The 19,284-nt window shown below is 32.2% G+C and overlaps 3 protein-coding genes across 3 annotated transcripts; 1 reads left to right on the plus strand and 2 right to left on the minus strand.

Annotated features, from left to right (window-relative positions):
* Window positions 1–3,319, plus strand: LOC125815513 (GDSL esterase/lipase At1g09390-like). Its single transcript, XM_049494999.1, has 5 exons — window positions 1–309; window positions 1,582–1,767; window positions 1,897–2,057; window positions 2,264–2,534; window positions 2,994–3,319. The coding sequence occupies exons 1-5, from the start codon at window positions 42–44 to the stop codon at window positions 3,221–3,223; spliced, it is 1,116 nt and encodes a 371-aa protein (XP_049350956.1). The 5' UTR covers window positions 1–41; the 3' UTR covers window positions 3,224–3,319.
* Window positions 3,320–4,703: 1,384 nt separating this feature from the next.
* On the minus strand, window positions 4,704–5,150 carry LOC125815530 (uncharacterized). Its single transcript, XM_049495022.1, has one exon. The coding sequence runs from the start codon at window positions 5,124–5,126 to the stop codon at window positions 4,722–4,724; it is 405 nt and encodes a 134-aa protein (XP_049350979.1). The 5' UTR covers window positions 5,127–5,150; the 3' UTR covers window positions 4,704–4,721.
* A 4,892-nt stretch (window positions 5,151–10,042) lies between these two features.
* Window positions 10,043–17,135, minus strand: LOC125815491 (inactive glucose-6-phosphate 1-dehydrogenase 4, chloroplastic-like). Its single transcript, XM_049494971.1, has 11 exons — window positions 16,966–17,135; window positions 14,985–15,329; window positions 13,823–13,917; window positions 12,376–12,490; window positions 11,823–12,028; window positions 11,631–11,739; window positions 11,505–11,545; window positions 11,298–11,418; window positions 11,013–11,212; window positions 10,539–10,742; window positions 10,043–10,434 (listed from the first exon to the last, which is right to left on the minus strand). Exons 1-11 carry the CDS (start codon window positions 17,077–17,079, stop codon window positions 10,197–10,199), a joined length of 1,788 nt encoding a protein of 595 aa, XP_049350928.1. The 5' UTR covers window positions 17,080–17,135; the 3' UTR covers window positions 10,043–10,196.
* Between the last annotated feature and the right edge of the window lie 2,149 nt (window positions 17,136–19,284).

Here is a 19,284-nt window from a genome sequence, read left to right on the forward strand (position 1 = left end):
ACTACACTTCCTCCAAGTAAAAGTTATGAGAGCAAAATAACATGGCTTGCCTCTCATTTTTGCCACACATTTTACAAGCTTCAGCTTACATTATACTTTTTATTTCTTTCATTCTCTCCTCTTTTTCAAACCCAGTTCAATCTCAGTGTAAAAATCGACCAGTCATTTTCAATTTTGGTGATTCTAATTCGGATACGGGTGGACTCGTTGCCGGACTCGGGTACCCCATTAACCTTCCAAATGGTCGAACTTTTTTCCGCCGTTCAACTGGCCGTCTCTCTGATGGCCGCCTTATTCTCGATTTTCTATGTAAGTCCTTTTTTTTTTTTTTTTTTATGTATAAAGAAATTAATTAATTGTACATTGAGAAGTAAATAACATTAATGTGTAATGTATGTATTTGAAGTTGGATTCACTTCATGTATTGATTGGTAGGTAGAGCGTCATATCTGTGAAAGATTGTGAATTGTGATGAATATTTGATTGGGTCCTACATGGATTTTTTTTAATATTTCTTAGCATTTTGGAGAGTGAATAGCTTTACTTTCCAAAATTTATGATCCTTGACAGTGAAAATTTTGACTGGCTAAACTATGATCTCTATCGTACATAGTATACTCTATTCACTTGTTAATCCTTAGACAAGATCTGAAGTAGACCGTCTACCTAGTGCAAACATTAGTGACTGCTTCCACAACTCAAGTGTGACCAATAGTTCAATTGTTGCTCCAAGGCTCCCCTTCACTTTGTACAACAAGCTAATTTGAAACATTTCATTTACCTGGACTCTGTTTTACAATGTGATACTCTTGTAAATAGCAAAATACTTAAAATTGATAACTCATTGATGGTTGAAAATGTCAATGTCCAGAATGAATTAATGATCTTCAGACAATGGTTTACTTAGACTTTTATGTATTTGGAAATACTAGGCAATTGAGTCATTTAAGGAAGGACTGTAACACTACAGTGGAGCTTAGGAAGTTGGAGTAATGCTTAATGGAACGTTGAAGTGAAAGGTGATTAGGACCTCAATTGTCATGAATCTTATGTAATGTGCAAAACCATTACAATTGTTATGTCTCCTACTGTATTGAGACAAAACATATAGCAGGTATCTTCATTGTGCAGAAAATAGTTATGGTTGGAGCTTTTGGTTCACACATTCTTATCACGTGCCTTGGGAATATAGAATATCTTTCCAAATAAAAATGAAGACAAGATTGTAATAGGAATTGAGCTGACGAATATTTCCAATGGTCTTATTATTATTATTCATAGAACTTTCAAAGATTTTGTATGCCTTGCATTATTCTGGGATCGGTGTTGCCCTTCAGCAGCAATACATCCCTTCCTACTATACTGAATCGATCGTTTTAGTTGGGGATCAACCAAGTGCTTGGTCATCTTTTTAGTTATTATTTTGCAGAAGTGGCATGTGATGTGGACTTCTTTCTGCAATCACGGTGTAGGTTATTGTATATATACATGCTATTTTGTTATGTAAACATGATTTTAATCTTTCCAAGTATCATGAGATACCAATGTATATGAGCTGAGATTACAGTATTGTCAGCGCAGGTCAAAGTGTTAATACAAGGTTCCTGAGCCCATACCTAGACTCTGTTGGATCTAGTTTTTTGAATGGAGCAAATTTCGCTATAGCAGGATCTCGGTTACTACCTAAGTATGAACCGTTCGCATTAAATATTCAAGTCTTGCAGTTCCTTCATTTCAAGGGTCGCTCAATTGAACTTGTTAGTGCTGGTAATTCTTACACTTTCCTTTGATTCTCTGTCCAACACTCTACTGATAATAAAATACAAATAAAAACAAAAGAAACGTGTGCTCAGAAATGTGAATATGATTTGGCTTGTCTCATGTTGTTGCATTCAGGGTCTGGAAATTTAGTTGGTGATGAAGGATTTCGCAATGCTCTTTTCATGATAGATATTGGACAGAATGACCTAGCCGATTCATTTGCTAAGAACCTGTCTTACACAGAAGTAGTCAAGATGATCCCCTCCTTTGTTACAGAGATCAGGAATGCAATTCAGGTCATTTCTTTAATCACTAATTGCTCACTTTTCCTTGCTTCCCCGCCGAAAAGAAGAAAGTACATTAGGTACAAGCATATCAGTAGCTTAATATGTAAAAAAGCATTGGAAGGATAAAGTTAGTTGAGAAAGGTGGCATCACAAGGTTTTTTTTAAACATCATTACAAGGTTAAAGATTTGCTGAAAGTTAGCTACTTAATTTTAGGTCATGTATTCTCAAGGAGGAAGAAAATTTTGGGTCCACAACACCGGACCACTAGGATGTCTGCCTCAAAAGCTTACTCTGGTTCAGAAAGTTTCTTCTGATCTCGATCCACATGGCTGTCTGGCAAATTACAACTCTGCTGCAAAACTGTTTAACGAAGGGCTTCAACATTTGTTGCAAGAGTTGAGATCTGAAATGAAGGATGCTACTATTGTGTATGTAGACATATATGCTATCAAATATGATCTTATAGCCAACTCCAGCAGTTATGGTAAGCATAAAATCTGTTCTCGTTTGGTTAATCAGCTAAATTTTCCTGGTTCTTAGGTTGTCGATAATCAGAATGAATCTACTAAAGTTGGTACTGAAAGGCTGATATTATTAGTGAAAAAATGGCAGGAGATAACATTCCTTGCTCTTGTAAATTAAATTAAAAAACAAGAAAATGAAGAATTTGACGTCTCGTGACTGAAATCTCAAGGTCTAAGAACTTCACGTTGGAAGTATGATGGCAAGCCGATATAGAATAGTCACTTGTCTTATATACAGTAGTGACATTTACTAAGTTATCCACTTCTGTGGAAACTTCCAAAGTAGTATGTTTCCTTCTTTTCATACCATCATGTTGAGAGATTCAACATAGTTTATACTCAAGAGCTTCAACCTGTTTGAAGATAGTTGGCAGCTTACTCAAAACTACTGTTCATATATGATGATTCTACATTTGCAGGCTTCTCAAATCCGTTAATGGCTTGCTGTGGCTATGGAGGTCCTCCATACAACTACCGTAAAGGAGTGACATGCGGTCAGCATGATTATCAGGTTTGCAGTGAAGGGTCTGAGTTCATAAGTTGGGATGGAGTTCATTATACCGAGGCAGCTAATAGAATTATAGCCTCTAAGATACTGTCAATGGACTACTCCACTCCAGGAATTGGCTTCGATTTCTTTTGCCATTGATGGTCATTTGCTAGAATAAAGTGCAAGCATGAATTAATACATGTTGCTTCAGAGTATTATGAAAAATATTTAATTTGGAAAAATAGAAAAATTGATACATTACTGGTTATTAGAAAGAGGCCAAGGTGAACTTTTTGCTCTTAAGTTTTGAAGTCAGGATTCTCTAACACTCTTTATTTCAGTCCACTTTTCCCTGTTATTTTAGGCATGTATTAATTTATGTTGTAGGTGCGTCTTATGATAATAAAGCCATTAAGTCTTTGTTTATTGTTTCTTTTGCAAGTAATTCACATCATGATGTGTCTTCTAGTTGACATAATCCAAAATATAATTTTTCTTGCATATGTCATCCATGAAAACTATATGCATAAAAGACCATCTCCAATCCAACACTAAATTTTACACCAAATAAATTTGGTGTAAAATTTAGTGTTTTGAGCTCCAATCCACACCAATTTTTACATCAAATTTGTTGTAACACTATTCATCACACCAAATTTGGTTGAAAACAACGAATTTGATATCAATAGATGTGGATTTGATCCCCGTTCTTATATATGCAACTAAAGCATTTATTTTTATCCATAATTATGTCAAATCATGTGGCTTTTTACAAATTATGTACTCTTTTGGCTTTAAGCATGCATTCTTCCTGGTAACCGAGTTGGTCTCAAAGAACCCAAGTGCATCTTGAAAAAAAAATGATCCTTCTATTTAAAAAAAAACTAAAGATGATTGATTTTATTTTTAAAAAAATGCAAAGTTTCATATATTATGCACGGGAAAAGAATCTTAACTCCTTTCTCATTTTGTATTGACATAAAATATTTTGGGAATCAAAAGTTATTTATTTAACATTTTAACAATGATCTTTTTAACATCCTCTTTAATCATACAAAAAATATCTTGTATAGCCTACATTTCATTTACGTAAAAATCAAGTAAAATTGTGGGGTTTCTAAGTGTATTAGCCACATGTCTATCTTAGACTTTAGTTGCTATAATAAGCACAATATTTGTAGGGGTCAGAAAAGACTGTAGTTGCTATAACAAGCACAATATTTGTAGGGGTCAGAAAAACAGAGACCCAAAGTCCAAATTCATCCAACTTTTACGGATGAGCCCATTGAATTATCAAGCCAACAAAAAATGAGTCAAATGTACACACATAACATTGCATTGCGTGCTGTAGCAGAAATCTAAATATGAGACCCCAAATTATTGTTCTTGTGTCTTTCATAAGCCAACCAATTATTTTAATGATATTAGAAACAAGAGAAAAACTCAAAAAATAAAAATGAAGAAAAAGAAGGTGCACTAACCATTGATAACTAAAAAATTAACATTTTCTAGATATATCATAAGTTCATAACTACACTAATAAGTACTCATATTCGAATTTTGGAAATGAAAATCTCCTGCCCGACAGAAATTTAAATTGATCAAATCAGTAAATTTCAGATATCATATAATCAAACTAAAAAAAAAACTACTCCTCTTACAATGAAAGATTGAGGTCCAAGTCCAACATATTACATTTTTTTTCTTCTTTTGTTCCTAACTTTTCCCCTGTTTCATCTTCTTTGTGTTGTTTGTTGGAGTTAGAATTGGAAGGACCTGCAATTGCAGAAGCATCAATTACCATGAAATCTTGTGATTGAATCCATGGATTCCAAATTCCAACAGCAGAATTGTTGTGAGCTGAATCTCTGTTACTATTATTTTCTTCCAAAATTTTCGATCTCTCTGTTACTTGATTTCTTGCTAACAAACGGTCACGTATATCTTTAGTGCTTCTTATAAGAGCAAAAAACTTGTCAATTTTCTCATCTTCATCTTCCTCTTCTTCCTTTTCTAATCTCTCATTCTCCAAATTCTTCCTCTTCCTTCTCTCTCTATCCATAATCCCTTTGTTGTGAAATAGAAGAAATAATCAGAGATGGGGGCAATGCAACAAAATATGAAAGATAAAGTTGTGTCTTATTAATAAAAGAAACTACTCGATCCCCAACTGTCCTCCCCACAACCCCCACCCCTCCTCGCCCTCTCTAATTCCGAAGCCAGAAATTTGACGAAGGATGTAATTTCTTTTACTTAATAAGAAAATGAAAAAATTAAATAAGTATATACTTTATTTGTCTTATTTTACTTGTCAAAATTTGACTTAATACACCAAAGTAATTATTGATATAGTAAATTTACCATTTTATTCATATTAATTGATAGAGTATTAAACATAATTACTCACTATATTTTTCAAAGACATTAACTCAATGTTAATAATTGAAGGTATAATAGAAAGAAAAAAAAAATGTTCTTTCTTGATTTATTAAAAATGACAAGTGAAAAGGAAAATCAAATTAGGAAATATTTGATAAGTAAATAGAGATGGAGGAGTATTAATAATAGCTACTCATTGTGTCCCATATTAGATGTACACTTTCTATTTACACGATAATTATTGATCAACTTTACTATTTTTTCCCTTGTTCATATTAATTAGCCCCTTGAAAAAAAAAATTGAATCTTCAAAGCTTGTTTAAACTTCCAAAGGTCATATTAATTGTAGGAGTAAAATGAGAAAAAAATAATTAATTTTATCTTAATTTAGTAAGTGATCAAATAATATGACACAAATATTTGAATTAAGATTCCTATCTAATATGAGAGAGAGAGAGTAATATTTAATCTTTGTACATCACATAGTTTTTGAGCAATGATGTGCATTAGATCATCCTTCTGATTTAATTTTTCATTATATTGAAACGAAAAAAAAATGTAATTTATAGTATTTTTAAAAATAATTTTTAATATCTAAATTTAATACCAAAACATTAAGCAGGGCATTGGCAATAGAAAATCAACTATTTTTTTTCGAAATTTTTGAAGATCAAATTATGTTTAGTTATACTTTTACAAATAATTTGAAGATGAAAGTTGTGTTTGGTTATACTTTTACAAATGTGAGAGGAAGGATTTTGTTTGGAATTTGAAATCCAGCCTCAACTTGGATTTAGATGATTTTCAAGTAAAGTAAATAATTATTTCAATAAAAAGTGGATAATTTTTATAGTCAAACAAATTCTTAATTAATTGAATCTAATTTAGTTTCAAAATTTAATCAAATTATCTATACTACATAAATTAAAAAATGAAGAATATTTTGCCCTTGTTACAATTTAGACTTTACATCATGAAATAACACATTGTCCGCTTTACCCTAATAAAACAAATAAATTCACCCTTTGAATTACATTATCATCAAATTTAAAAATATGTGTATCATGTGAATTTATCGAACCAATTTTTTTTTACCAGCCTCCATAGGCGTCACAATATCCTGCACTACCTTTTGTAGGTACTAATCGAATAACTCTTTTCAGTTTTTTATAGGTATATCATACATGGTGGTCTTCGAAAGGGGAATTCTATAGCTCATTGCAGATGATCTTCTCTTTCTTGCAAAAATTACGTTGATAAATATTTAAAGTATATTATGTAATATAGTTATAGTTTTAATTATTTTTTAATTTATGGTTATAGTTTTGCGAAATTTTGCTATTTAATTTTTTAATTATATAAATTTGGAATTTGTATAATTCAGTTCTTGATAGTGTAAGTCTAGAATTTCAATATGCTTACCATAACTATTTGTTTATAATTTATGAAAAAATCATGATAAATTATCATGTTTATATATTGGCAAAAAATTATACAAATGGAGTTATGAAAATTAGCTAAATATATAAATACAAAATTTATATATACTTATCATGTTTGTATATTTACAAGTGAAATATACAAACAGGCAAGCAAAATATACCAACTACAACCTCCATAGCAAACAAAATTATATTTATAAAGTATCATTACTAAACTATAATTATAGAGCCTTATTATATTTATTATCTTTGCTATTTCTGAAATTTTCTCTTCTTTTAATCATATAACGTAATAGGAGCCCATTCCTTGAAAAAAAAACAGAATGGAGAAAAGAGAAATACTATAAAATGAAGCATAAAATTATATGTTAACAAAAAAAGAGAAATATTTTACAAGTTCGTTCACAAATACTACTTACTTACTAGTGAGATTACATTTAGCGTTGAAATTTAACATTTTTTAAGATAATAAATATAGCCCTCTCCCCCAGGGATAAAAAAGAAAGCAAAAAATAGACAAATAATTTACCGTGAATAACCACTCCCTATTTAAATCTGACTTTTTTGGGATTCATAGTCTGAAAGCAATGCACATATTAAAGCTAAGAAAACATATTTTCTTCTATCTCATATTAGTTGCTAAAATTAATAAAAAGATCATCTTAATTTATTTGTTATTTTATAATATTAAAATAAAATTAATTATTTTTATTCCATTTTATCCTTAATATTAAATGTTAGAAATAACATTATCTTAATCTTATTCTTAAATAACGTGCAATATTTTGATGAGAGATAAAAATAAAATAGTAAAAAATATTTATTGTTTACTATTTTAAGGGACATAGGAAAAAGCTAATGTGGCAATTATGGGATCGAAGGAGAGTATAATATGGTGAGTATGCTACTCTCGAGTCTCACTATTTATTTTTACTCGTCTAATAATTTAAAATAGATTTTTATTTTTATCTGTTATTTTTTATATATAATAATAATAATATTTTTTAAATATTTTTATTCATAATATTAATTACTTATTTTTCAAAATCAAACAGGTATTATAAGTAAAAGTAAACGTAGAAAGTACCTAAGTTTTTTCTAACGAAGATGTCCACAATAACGTTTTGACTGTACATTTGTACTAGTTACTGATTTAGCTCACATCCTGACAACCATAATTAGATATGTAATTTGCAGCAATGTGATTTTGAGAGAGAAAATAATAAATGATATGTAGAGGAGTGCATCATTATCTACGACAGGGGACAGCCATTATGTCAATGACCGACCAGAATATATGCTACGCCCATACTGTGACATGTGATATGTCACATTTTTCAGGCAATTTTAATCTTTCTTGTTTTATTTTTCTGCGGTTGAATACGGTAAAAATATCAATTCTGTTGAAAATCATCTTCAAAGAAAATAGAAATATATCAATACAACTTTTAACTTTCTGTATATTCACAGGACTAGTTCAACTTTCTTTTTTATAGCAAGCATAATTCTCTTTTTCTTTTTTCAATTCGATGTTTTACTCAATGCTCATAATCCTTTTTTTCATTTATCAATAAGGCCATGTCGGTCACTTTTTTGAGCCGGGATCAAGAAGTGTGCTATTGCGTGAAGCGGACATAACTCAAAACGTGTTAAAAGCACTTTCCTGAAGCAATTTGTTCGACACAAGTCAAAAGTATGTCTTGAGTAATAAATCATGTTATGTAATAACAAGGGCGTGTTAGGCACGAAGGGACATATTTTTCCGATGTTTTCTAAAAAATATTTTGTTGAAAAATAAGTGAGTTATTTATTTATTAATGTTTGGTAAGTAATCAAAAGATTATTATCCCAAGAGCATTTTTATGTGAACATGGTAGGGAGTGGGAGTTTTAGGGTGACGGAGTGGGGATTGGGGATGTTGAGTGGGTAGGAAAGAGACAATGAACTTGAATTGTCACTTGTTTAAATTGTTTTACCTTACATTTCATTAGAGAAGTCATTTTTCTCATTTTTAAGAAGTTTGTTTTCATAAAGAAAATGTTATTCAAAATATTTTGACTAGCCAACTATGAGAAAATTGAAAAACATTTTTCAAAAAATGTTTTTTCTCAGTACCACACACTCTCTAAAGTGATGATTTCAGTTTAACACAAATATGGCAACGTTTATGCGATTCCGAGTCAAAAGTTTAATACTAATTACTAACAAATAGAGAATCAAAGAACTCAAAAGCAAATCTAAAGCAGATTTAGGAAAAGATTGATGACATGTAACTGGATTTTGCTTTTGCTTTAAGATATACTCCACGCAGTAGTGTTTTATTCTGTTTAGGTCAGTGTGTTAACCTTTTTAGCAAGTTTAGTAAGAACCCAATTAGCTAGGTCCCAAATCCCAATTTATACGTGCTCTTCCTGTTGCTGACTTAACTCTTCCTTTCTATTTAAAAAGTGGAACAGAACTAGCAGCATATAGGCATTCCGTTAGGTTGAAAACAACCACACAAGAAATATTCCTTGGATATCTAAAACTTATACAATAATTCAATTAGGGATGACCTAAGCATTGCTCTCTGAACCTTGGATAGATTTTCCAATTTTGGGTTTCCATTTTGAGCCTAGCTAACTCGAATTCACACCGAAAAATCTCATTTATAACAAGTGTTTATAGTTAGTTCTAAGGAACTCCAAATATAAGTAGAATAATTCAATATAGCACAACACAAACTTCTAGAGTAATACTAGCATCTTTCAAATGTGTCATTCAAAGTTAGGAAATTGCCAAAAAAGGAGCCTAGTTAAGCTAATCTTTCAACCTCTCCAAAAAGCCTTGTCCTATTCTACCCCCAAACTACGAAATAGTGATCAATCCCTATAGTGACATGATTATTTGACTACAACAACCACCAAATTTATGTCACTATGCCAGCTTGACACATTAGGTTTAAACAACAACAAATATCCACCGTCAAATGATTGACGATGGGAGGCAATCACCAAAATAGTTTCACTAACATGTCACTATGCCAGCTTGACATATTACCCATCAAGTAAACAGAATCCACAACAAACAAGCAAGTGGCGCCAACAATACCAACCCAACTTTCAAAAGCTAGTGTCATCAATCTCATTAATCTAAAGTCTTAACTTTTTCTGTAGTGTGGAACAGGTGTGCAAATTTTTTCACAATGATTCCATCTCAATCAATGATCATGAAGACCAAGTATGGAGAGTGGATTTCTAATAATTCCTTCTTTAGGAATTTCAGTGTTTGTATGATGTATAACTGTGAGTAATGGCCTAATAGGAAATTCACTAATCATCCAACCACTTGACCCCATGTTTAGCCCAGAGATTACCGGCTTTATCTGGACCCTTGCTACCAAACTCGTAATGCTCAAGTGTCGCATTATTATTGTCCAACTCACTTAAAACTGGAGATAAAATGTTCCATGCAGCTTCAACCTCATCGCTTCTCATGAATAGATGGTTATCTCCATCTATTACATCATGAAGAAGTTGTTCATACGAGTCCGTTACATCAACATTGTACCTAGTACATCAACAAGAGAAAACAATAAGAAAGTATGGAAATGGAGATCCTAACATAACACTAAATTCACAAAATTACTAACATAAGAAAATAGAAAACATTACTTGTCTTTATAAAGCAAGTTCAATTCCGAAGCCTCCAAGTTCATGCCTAATCCTGGAATTTTATTATTAATTCTGATGAGTATGGCCTCATCAGGCACATCACGCAGAATCAGCTCATTAGTGACAAGATCTTGCATATGCCCTCCTCCATCTTTATGATAAATGTTTCCAGGAACACGACGAAATTGTATACGAATTTCAACTCTGAAACACATCAGTAAGGATAAATTAGAAAGAACAGACCTATTTGATGATAATCAAAATCATGCATCAAATTCATTGGATTATGAGACAGATATGAATAGTTTAAATGGAACATGTGAAAACTATCATAGCAGCAATCTACATATGCATTAAAACTTCAAAAAAAATGTAAAAATGATTCACCTCCTATGTGTTTAGGCAGTAGGATATGATATTTCAAATGGTTGAAGGTGAAATAGAGATACTATAACTAGAGAGCAGTGATCAGACCTGTTCTTTTTGAGCCCCCTGCCAGCCTTAATAAGAAAAGGCACACCGTCCCACCGTGCATTATCAATGTGTAAAACAGCACCAAAATATGTGGGCATTAGATTTTCCATATCCTTGAAGTTACTTCCAGAATCAGCTTCGCTATGCCCAAGAATTACATCAGATGATCCCAATTTTCGAATTGATTTCAAAACCTTAACCTGAGGAGGAAATGATTTATATGGCCAATTTCAACAAAAAATATTGAAAATATTTTGTAACTTATAGGGAATAGAGGTTACATACTTTCTCATAACGAACATCTTCACCATCAAGGGTGACAGGCGGCTCCATAGCAAGCAAGGCCACTGTCTGGAAGATGTGGCTGTGTACAACATCTCCTAAAATCCCATAGCCTTTAGGATATCTATTACGTGAAGGGGAAAAATGAAGAGGGTGAGGATTAGGATCAAATACTTATAACCTACATAAGTGAACTGAAACCTTGGCTACCTTGCTGAGGTCTGCATGCCTAACTCTTCAGAAAAAGTGACCTAAAAATAAATGTTCAATGATAAGCTAAGACTTTTTGCATCATTCCCAAGGTGAATCGAGCGTCGGTTATCCTAAGCAAATTACCTGTATGTTGTGTATGTAACTTCGATTCCATAATGGCATAAATACTAGATTAGAGAACCTTAGAACCGCAAGATTCTCAATTGTGTTCCTTCCCAAAAGATGATCTATCCTGGAAGATAGGCAAGTAAAACAGTGATGAGTAAATAATTCAGAATTCAAAGTCTTCTTATATCACACATGTTGCTTTTGAACCTGTATAATTGCTTTTCCTCAAAGTTTGAGAGAAGGGAGGTAGTCAACTGATGAGAAGAAAATGAACCCAGACCAAAGGGTTTTTCAATTATTACACGATTCCAACCCCTCTGGGTTTGGGCCTTTTCAGCAAGAGAGGATGCTACGTCGATAAGTGCTACTTGAGGCACAGAAAGGTAAAATATTCTGTTTGCTCCAAACTTTCCCTAAGGTACACGAGCTGTTAACAACAGTAATAGAAATAACATAGATTTGGATACAATGAGCACTTACGCGCACAAAAAGTACAGCAACAACATACCCAGTGTAGTCCCAGTGTCCCATGCGGTGGGGTCTAGGGAGGGTAGAGTGTATGTACACCTTACCCCTACCTCAAAGGTAGAGAGGTTTTTTCCGATAGGCCCCCGGCTCAAGGAAAAACAACAGATAGTAATGGAAGTACAAGAAACAACATATAGTAATAGAATAGTACTACAACAAAATAATACGATAGTAGAAGTACAAGAAACAACAGAACGTGCACCATAGGTCGACAATCCTCAGCAGTACTTACCTCAACTTCTTCCATGAGAGTATTGAGCTTTGACATTCCTTCTCGGTTGTCATACCCTCCATAAAGATAGAATATCCTTTTGAGAAATGCATCCATTTTTTCTTCACAGTTATCTCTGTATAAAGAAACTTTATAAAGTTAAACTACATCATGTTCCACCAATGATTTTATTTTAACATATGAAAATTGAGACGAGTTTTTGTTTAATAATTTGGGATAATTTCATAGACCTCTCAATTTTTTCTTTGTAGTACTAACTTCCCTTGTGATTTACGATATTATGCTTACCTCCTTTATTTTTATTTTTTGGTAACATTTCTTTTAGTACATTTTTCATCAATGTAAAATCTTTATAATTTGACCTTATTAAGTATACTCTTTCGTTTAATTATTTCTATAAACATTTTTAAAAGATATGCAAATTCACGCCACCATCTCTCCCTCTCTTCGGCATCCTTCTTCTCTGCACTTCATACTTTCTTTTACAATTTACTTTACATCTATTATTTTATAAAGTTCCCTTTACCAATTAAATGAATTTTGGTCATAGGAATTTGAAAGTTTGCACATTAATTGTCTGTTCTTCTTTAAGCCTTTTCCATAACTACTTATTTTTTGTTTGAATTTGGGGAATTATGTGGTGTGTTTCTTTCCTTGTTCCACAGGAATCCTCTTCAATTAAGTTTTTTTCTATTTCTTTCATTATTGTATACCTCCTTCTTTTCAGTATTATTTCTGAATTTTTTAACAAATATGTTCATTAAAAAGTTCCAGCAAAACTCAAACCACATAATTTTATGGCACAGGGAAAAATTACACCATCTTTAAGGAGCTTCTTTAAGAAGATATTATAAGATAAATTAAACAAAAAAGCATATTAGAAAGGACAAATTAGTCAAATTATAATTGTTTTCATCAAAGAAAAATGAGTTAAGAAAATTGTGACAAAGATTTCAAAATAAGGGCGATAAGTGTAATATCGTAAACCACAAGGCAGGTTAGTGTGATGAAGCGAAACCTGGGGGAGGTCTCTAAGATTATCCCTAATAAATTTTATGTTAATAGATCAACAACAAGAAAGCGCCAATTTTCATGATACAAACCATTTGTTTCCCTGATCACTCATAACTCCCTCATTAGCCTTTCAGGTGCTCTAGCAAATGTATCTTAAATTTTGAAGGCAAAGTCTAAAAAAAGTTCTAGTCAAAAACTCAAACTCTAGAAAAGAATCAGCTATACAAAATCCGTCAGTGACAAAATCCCCTCCCCCCCCCCCCTCTCTCTCTCTCTCACACACACACACACACATGTGCATTCAAGCTCTCTCTCTGTGCATAAGCACATATTTCTAATGTGTCCTATGATATAAGCAGATGGATAGACATAGTCAGCATATAAAACAGAGGTACATATATATATATATGCATTTGGAAGTTAAGGAACATACTGGTGATCAATGCGGCAACTTAAAGTTGGTGCTATTATGGCTCTTAGATCTTCTTCAGTTAATTTTTTCCGTGAGTACCCAAATATACCAATTTTCTGCAGCCATCAGAAAGCCAGTAAGCCTAGAAGGTTAACCTCATATGTATATAACTATCCAGTATTATGCTTCCTATCATTAAAAAGTAGCAAGCAGAAGAAACTAGCAACATACTTCAAATATTCCAATTCAATTTTAGCTTGATCTTATTCGACTACCTTGTTAATATTTTTATCCAAAATGTTCCAAGTTTTGAGCCCTTCAATTGTTCTTGCGTGAATCTACTTCAAATGATTCTTACAGAACAAGAAATTACCAACTATCATATACTTCAACTTAAAGTGCCAAATTCATTTGTTTCATAACTTCATGATGTGGTCATCTCTTCTTCAGTTGTGGAGCCCGGAACATTTCATACTTTTACACTCTATAATTACACTTGGTGTGGCACATGAGTCCACTCTTCCGGCATGATGCTTAATCTAGTCCAAAGTCCTAACAGTTGCAACTTACCACCAAATTACTTGCCCAGGTAACAAGTGTTATCACCACTAGCTCAAAAGCTTAAACGCACAATGTGGAAGAAAACTAATGCTTATACCTCTTTCAGCTAGTTCAGTCCAACAAGCATGGCACCACTCCACCCCTTCAAAAGGCTTTTTCAATGTTAATCAAGATACTACATTTGATCTAAATAAAAAAAAGTATCAAGCTGAGCTCAAGCTATCAAAGATAATTTCAAATAGTTACTTTCTGAAATTTGAGCATAGAGTCTATCGGAACAGCCTCTCTATGAGGTAGGAGTGAGGTCGCGTACACTCTACCCTCCCATACTCCACTTGTGAGATCACACTAGGTATGTTGTTGTTATTGTTATACCACCAATTAATATGACTTGTGAGGTACAACAATTAGAAAACAATTGAATTAGCGGTGTAGCTATGACAGACGGTAGCAAAGAAAAATTAAATTTTTCATTAGTAAGAAATATATAATGAAAAGCTAAGATGAAATTGTGTTCCACCAGGATCAGAAATGAATATTATGGATACTGAACATAATAAAAATTTCAACAGATGCGTAGAACTCAAAAAGGAGCACAATGGTAGTTGATCAATGTACCTACCTCTGGAAGTTGACCACTGTAATACAAAGCAAATAATGCTGGAAAGATTTTCTTTCTGGCTAGTACACCAGTGGCCCCAATAACAGCAATGCTAAGAGAGGCTGAATCATCAGTTGGTGCACCACTACTGGATGATTGAGTCTCAAACAAAGGCAAAGGCAACTTTATGGAAGCCTCCGTCCCAGAAGTGTCAATTATAACTTCTTCATCAAGTGAAGTAGTGCTTCCAGTTCCTTCAACATTAAAAGAGGTCGACCTTATGGAAGATCGTGGTCTGTTGACATCATGAGGTTGAACATATGCCACATAGTCTATTTGTGTTCTGGATTTCTTTATCGTATGGCTCTGTGTAAAGAATATATATCAGTCTCCAGAAAAATATTCACCTTCACAATGGCATTGGCCAGAAAAAGTGCACGTGTATTCCCCAACTAAACCACACTATTATAGAAAGCTGGAACAGTGAAATATCAAAAGGTAAACATGATTCACCAGCTTCTTCTGATCTGAAGATTGAAAGTTATAAAGAAGTATCAAACTGAAAATATAGACCAAGGTTTAGATTCATCTGGTCAACCAGTTCACACGACTAAACAAATTTAAGAATTCGGGGCATGCAGGAAGAAGTAAAACTTCAATTTGGCGCTGTAGCATGTAGAACATGCATGCTAATACAACTCAACATATGTGAGATGCGGATTTATACATCTTTCTAAATTTTTACCAATACCTTTTAGGTGAACTGTGAACATGTCTTGAAAGGATCACAGAGATGTTTTAGAAGCACGACAGCACTATAACATGGTTAACATAACTAGTTATACAATCATTTGGAAACACAATTAGATAGAAATCTTAGCAGATCCAGTTATTAACCTTATGCTTGTAATTTGATAATTGCTTCTTCATTAGTATAAAATGTATATATAAAACTTCCAGTCACTGTATTGTGCAGAACATGAAAAATCATATATTTCGTGAAAAGGATCACATTTTATCGGGGCATATAGAAATGTGTTACACATTTTCAATTGACACATTTCTATTTATGACATTATCCTGTTCCACTTTAAGAGTTCAAATTTGTTTGATTAGTCTAGCTATAATTCTAAAATGATACTTTCCCAATCAAAGTAAACTTTTCAGTTATGAATTTAACAGGTTTATCAAGACTTCAACAGCTACCAGTACAAATGTATAATAGACAAGTCAATTTGACATTCTAAACTCCACCTGAAATTAAACTGAGTGACATGATACTGGACGCTGTGGCTATAGGATCAACCAAAGCCTCACCCAAGCAAGAGCTACATCTTATTCTCCCAGAACCAAAAGTTGACTGTTTATGTTTTCCTAGGGTCAGTTTGACTGATTTCCAGTCCAAATTTGATATTGATATCCACTTTCTGAAAATAGCTAGTTAGTCATTATCAGATTTGGACTGGAAATTCTTCAAATTATCAGAACACTAGCTATTCCAGAAATTATTACTATAGGAACATTAGCTACTCCAGGTTAATACTGAGCATACACAGATCAAGGTTGATGATGAAATTTGCAATACTTCCAAGTTACTCTTCTACAAAGTATCGAGAAGTCTACTTTTAAGGATTCACAAATTATCAGTGCGAATCTGTATATAAACATACTCTCTGCATTATTCCCCTCTGTACTTTCTATACAAAACTGCACAATCACACTAACACTTAAATTCGAAAGTGGAATAAATGGGTTAGTCACTTATTCTCTGCATCGTCTAAATTTTATGGGACTTAATAACTTATTGTATTCATATCACTGAAATTGCAACATCATTCAGTCGATAAACATCAATTTTCTTCATAATTTCTGAAATAACTTAATTTTTCAGCTGAATTTCATACACGAATTGAAAATCACGGAAGAGAATACGATAGGATCAGCACCATATAGCTCAATTTGGATACCAGAAAAAACATAAGAAAATGGATACAGAACTGACCGGAAAAGAACGAACAACAACGGTAGGTAATACAGAAAGTTTCCGATAAATTGACGGGACGATTGAGGTCTCCGATGAAGACGTTGATAGCGATACTGGTGAAAGCGACGCCATCACTTTGAATATCCCGATCAACGTTTTCTGTTGTATTTTCTACTAGTATACTGTATGTCGTTGTTTACTGTGTAAAAAAACGTTGATGTCTGGGTTTTGGTAATGCTTTGGGCTTGGGTTCTCACAATTTTGGATTCTTGATATTGGGCCCATGGCCCAATTTGGAGTAAGGTCCGAAAGGGACAATTGGGAAATTTTCTCACACCACATATATTATTAAATTTGTAAATTCTTTCTCAGATAAAAGGAAAAGGTTAACTGATATTATGACATTACTAGACAACGTAAATATTATTATGGGAGAATTTGATTATTTGAATGATAATTTAGAGAAACTATCCTTTTATTCAAATTGAAATTGTTATTAAAAGAAGTCTATGAGGTTATACGAATGCTTTGTCCCAATTTTTCATAGATTGTGCTAATAGAAATAGTTGGGTAAATATCATATTTTATATTTGTGAATATGTATATAATAACACTTGTTACATGTATTTATGGAAGCACCAAAGTTATTAAGGCATGAGATCACCTAACTAAACAAAAAAATCAAGTTCATACAAATTCAGTAGCTTTTGCTTAGATCTTGTATATTTAATTTTAAATTTTTTATTAAATATATATAAATATTTTATATTGAATTCAATAACTATAAAACGAGCTATAAATTCTTCTCAAGTTTATAACTTATAAACTTAAATTTCTTACTCCCTTATACATTATATATATCTAATTTATCACTTACAATAGATCATGTTGGAATGAAAAAAATTGTTGGGTGCTATTGCACCTATTTAAAATCGAAGAGGATTGAGTCCACCTGTCAATATAGTGCATGTCCCTACCAACTAGACTAAAATACTTGTCAATTAAGATAAGCCTCAATTACCTCAAGAGATTTGTGGCTAATATTAGTAACCAAAAACGTCATCTTGTATGTATTATAAGGTTACTATTCTCACTATAGTTGTTGGGTAGCAAGACTTTTCTCATGAAGAGTTAAATTGTACGGATACGAGCACACTATGAAGGAACGTAATTTTTTAATGCGATGAACTTATTTTAAACGTAATTTTTTAATGTGATAACTGATAAGCTTGTTCAAAACATATCTCTCATCACTAAAAAAATATAGAAAACAAATCAATCTAAGCACTCCTTGTAAAAGAGACGTTGTGACATATATCATGCATGTATAAGGGTTGAGAGAATCGAATTCTTTGACCAATCATATTTTGAAATGTGTTGATAATAGCCTCATTGGAGATAGTACTAAGTACTAAATATTCTAGTGCAATTAGTTTAATTTAGCCTAATTTGATTATAAGTGGTTGGAAGTTTGAATAATGACCATTACATTCGCGCTGCAAACCAACGAGCCAAGAAGCTCAATTGTTCAAGCAGTGTCATTAGCGTTATTTATAAGAATATTTCTATTTTTTTCAGATTTTTTAATATATATAATACTAAAAATTTTCAACGAAGTAGTGTCGATTGACACCCCATAATATATAGGGTGGGTCGTATATACTATCCTCTATAACTATGTAATAAAAAGAAAATCAGAACTTAATTCCTTTTTATTTTAAAGGAAATCATATGGTAATAGCGCATAGGTTTGTTTCACGGCAAAATAATTAAGTAAAAATAAAGAAATGTATCTCCTTTCCATTCTTTATTCTTTTTTGTTAGGGAGGATAGCGGGTGAAAAGGAAATTATAGTAACTTGATTACATTTGATCATAGTTTTTTTTTTTAATTAATGAAATTTAATTAATTGTTGGGTGAAATTTTATTGTCACTATTAAAATTTTAAGATCCTTTTAAGTAAAATACATGTTCAAGCATAATTTTAAATTTCAAAAATTTTTTTTTAATAAATTTTAAAATTTTAACTAAATTTATGATCAAACACCGATTTAAGTTTTATTTTTTCACATTTCCTTCAGTTCATCCAAAGCAAATCTCAAGAATCTTTATACTATAAATTATAACTTATATAGCCAACTAGTTATAATTGGAGTATTATTTAGATAATTTGATATCAATCATTTCTTAACTGTTAAGTACTAATTTGTTATAAAAGTTAAATCAAGAAAAGAAAAAAAAGAAGAAGAGAGGTTAAAGTAAAGGCAATTATCTCAGAGGTGAGATTATTGCAATTTGCAAGTCAAGAAGGCAAAACAAACATACAACAAAGTCATC

The sequence above is a fragment of the Solanum verrucosum genome, unplaced genomic scaffold (assembly GCF_900185275.1).
Source record: "Solanum verrucosum unplaced genomic scaffold, falcon-dt-bn FXZP01000261.1, whole genome shotgun sequence".
Classification (NCBI taxonomy): domain Eukaryota; kingdom Viridiplantae; phylum Streptophyta; class Magnoliopsida; order Solanales; family Solanaceae; genus Solanum; species Solanum verrucosum.

Bases quoted from the DNA above. Each gene is read 5' to 3' on its own strand.
- LOC125815513 (XM_049494999.1), top strand. From the start codon at position 42: ATGGCTTGCCTCTCATTTTTGCCACACATTTTACAAGCTTCAGCTTAC. The intron at 310-1,581 runs GTAAGTCCTTTT...TTGTCAGCGCAG, and splicing joins CCTTATTCTCGATTTTCTAT to GTCAAAGTGTTAATACAAGG. The intron at 1,768-1,896 runs GTAATTCTTACA...TGTTGCATTCAG, and splicing joins AATTGAACTTGTTAGTGCTG to GGTCTGGAAATTTAGTTGGT.
- LOC125815530 (XM_049495022.1), bottom strand. From the start codon at position 5,126: ATGGATAGAGAGAGAAGGAAGAGGAAGAATTTGGAGAATGAGAGATTA.
- LOC125815491 (XM_049494971.1), bottom strand. From the start codon at position 17,079: ATGGCGTCGCTTTCACCAGTATCGCTATCAACGTCTTCATCGGAGACC. The intron at 15,330-16,965 runs GTCAGTTCTGTA...TTCTTTACACAG, and splicing joins TTGTTGTTCGTTCTTTTCCG to AGCCATACGATAAAGAAATC. The intron at 10,435-10,538 runs GTAATGTTTTCT...TTGATGTACTAG, and splicing joins AACTTGCTTTATAAAGACAA to GTACAATGTTGATGTAACGG.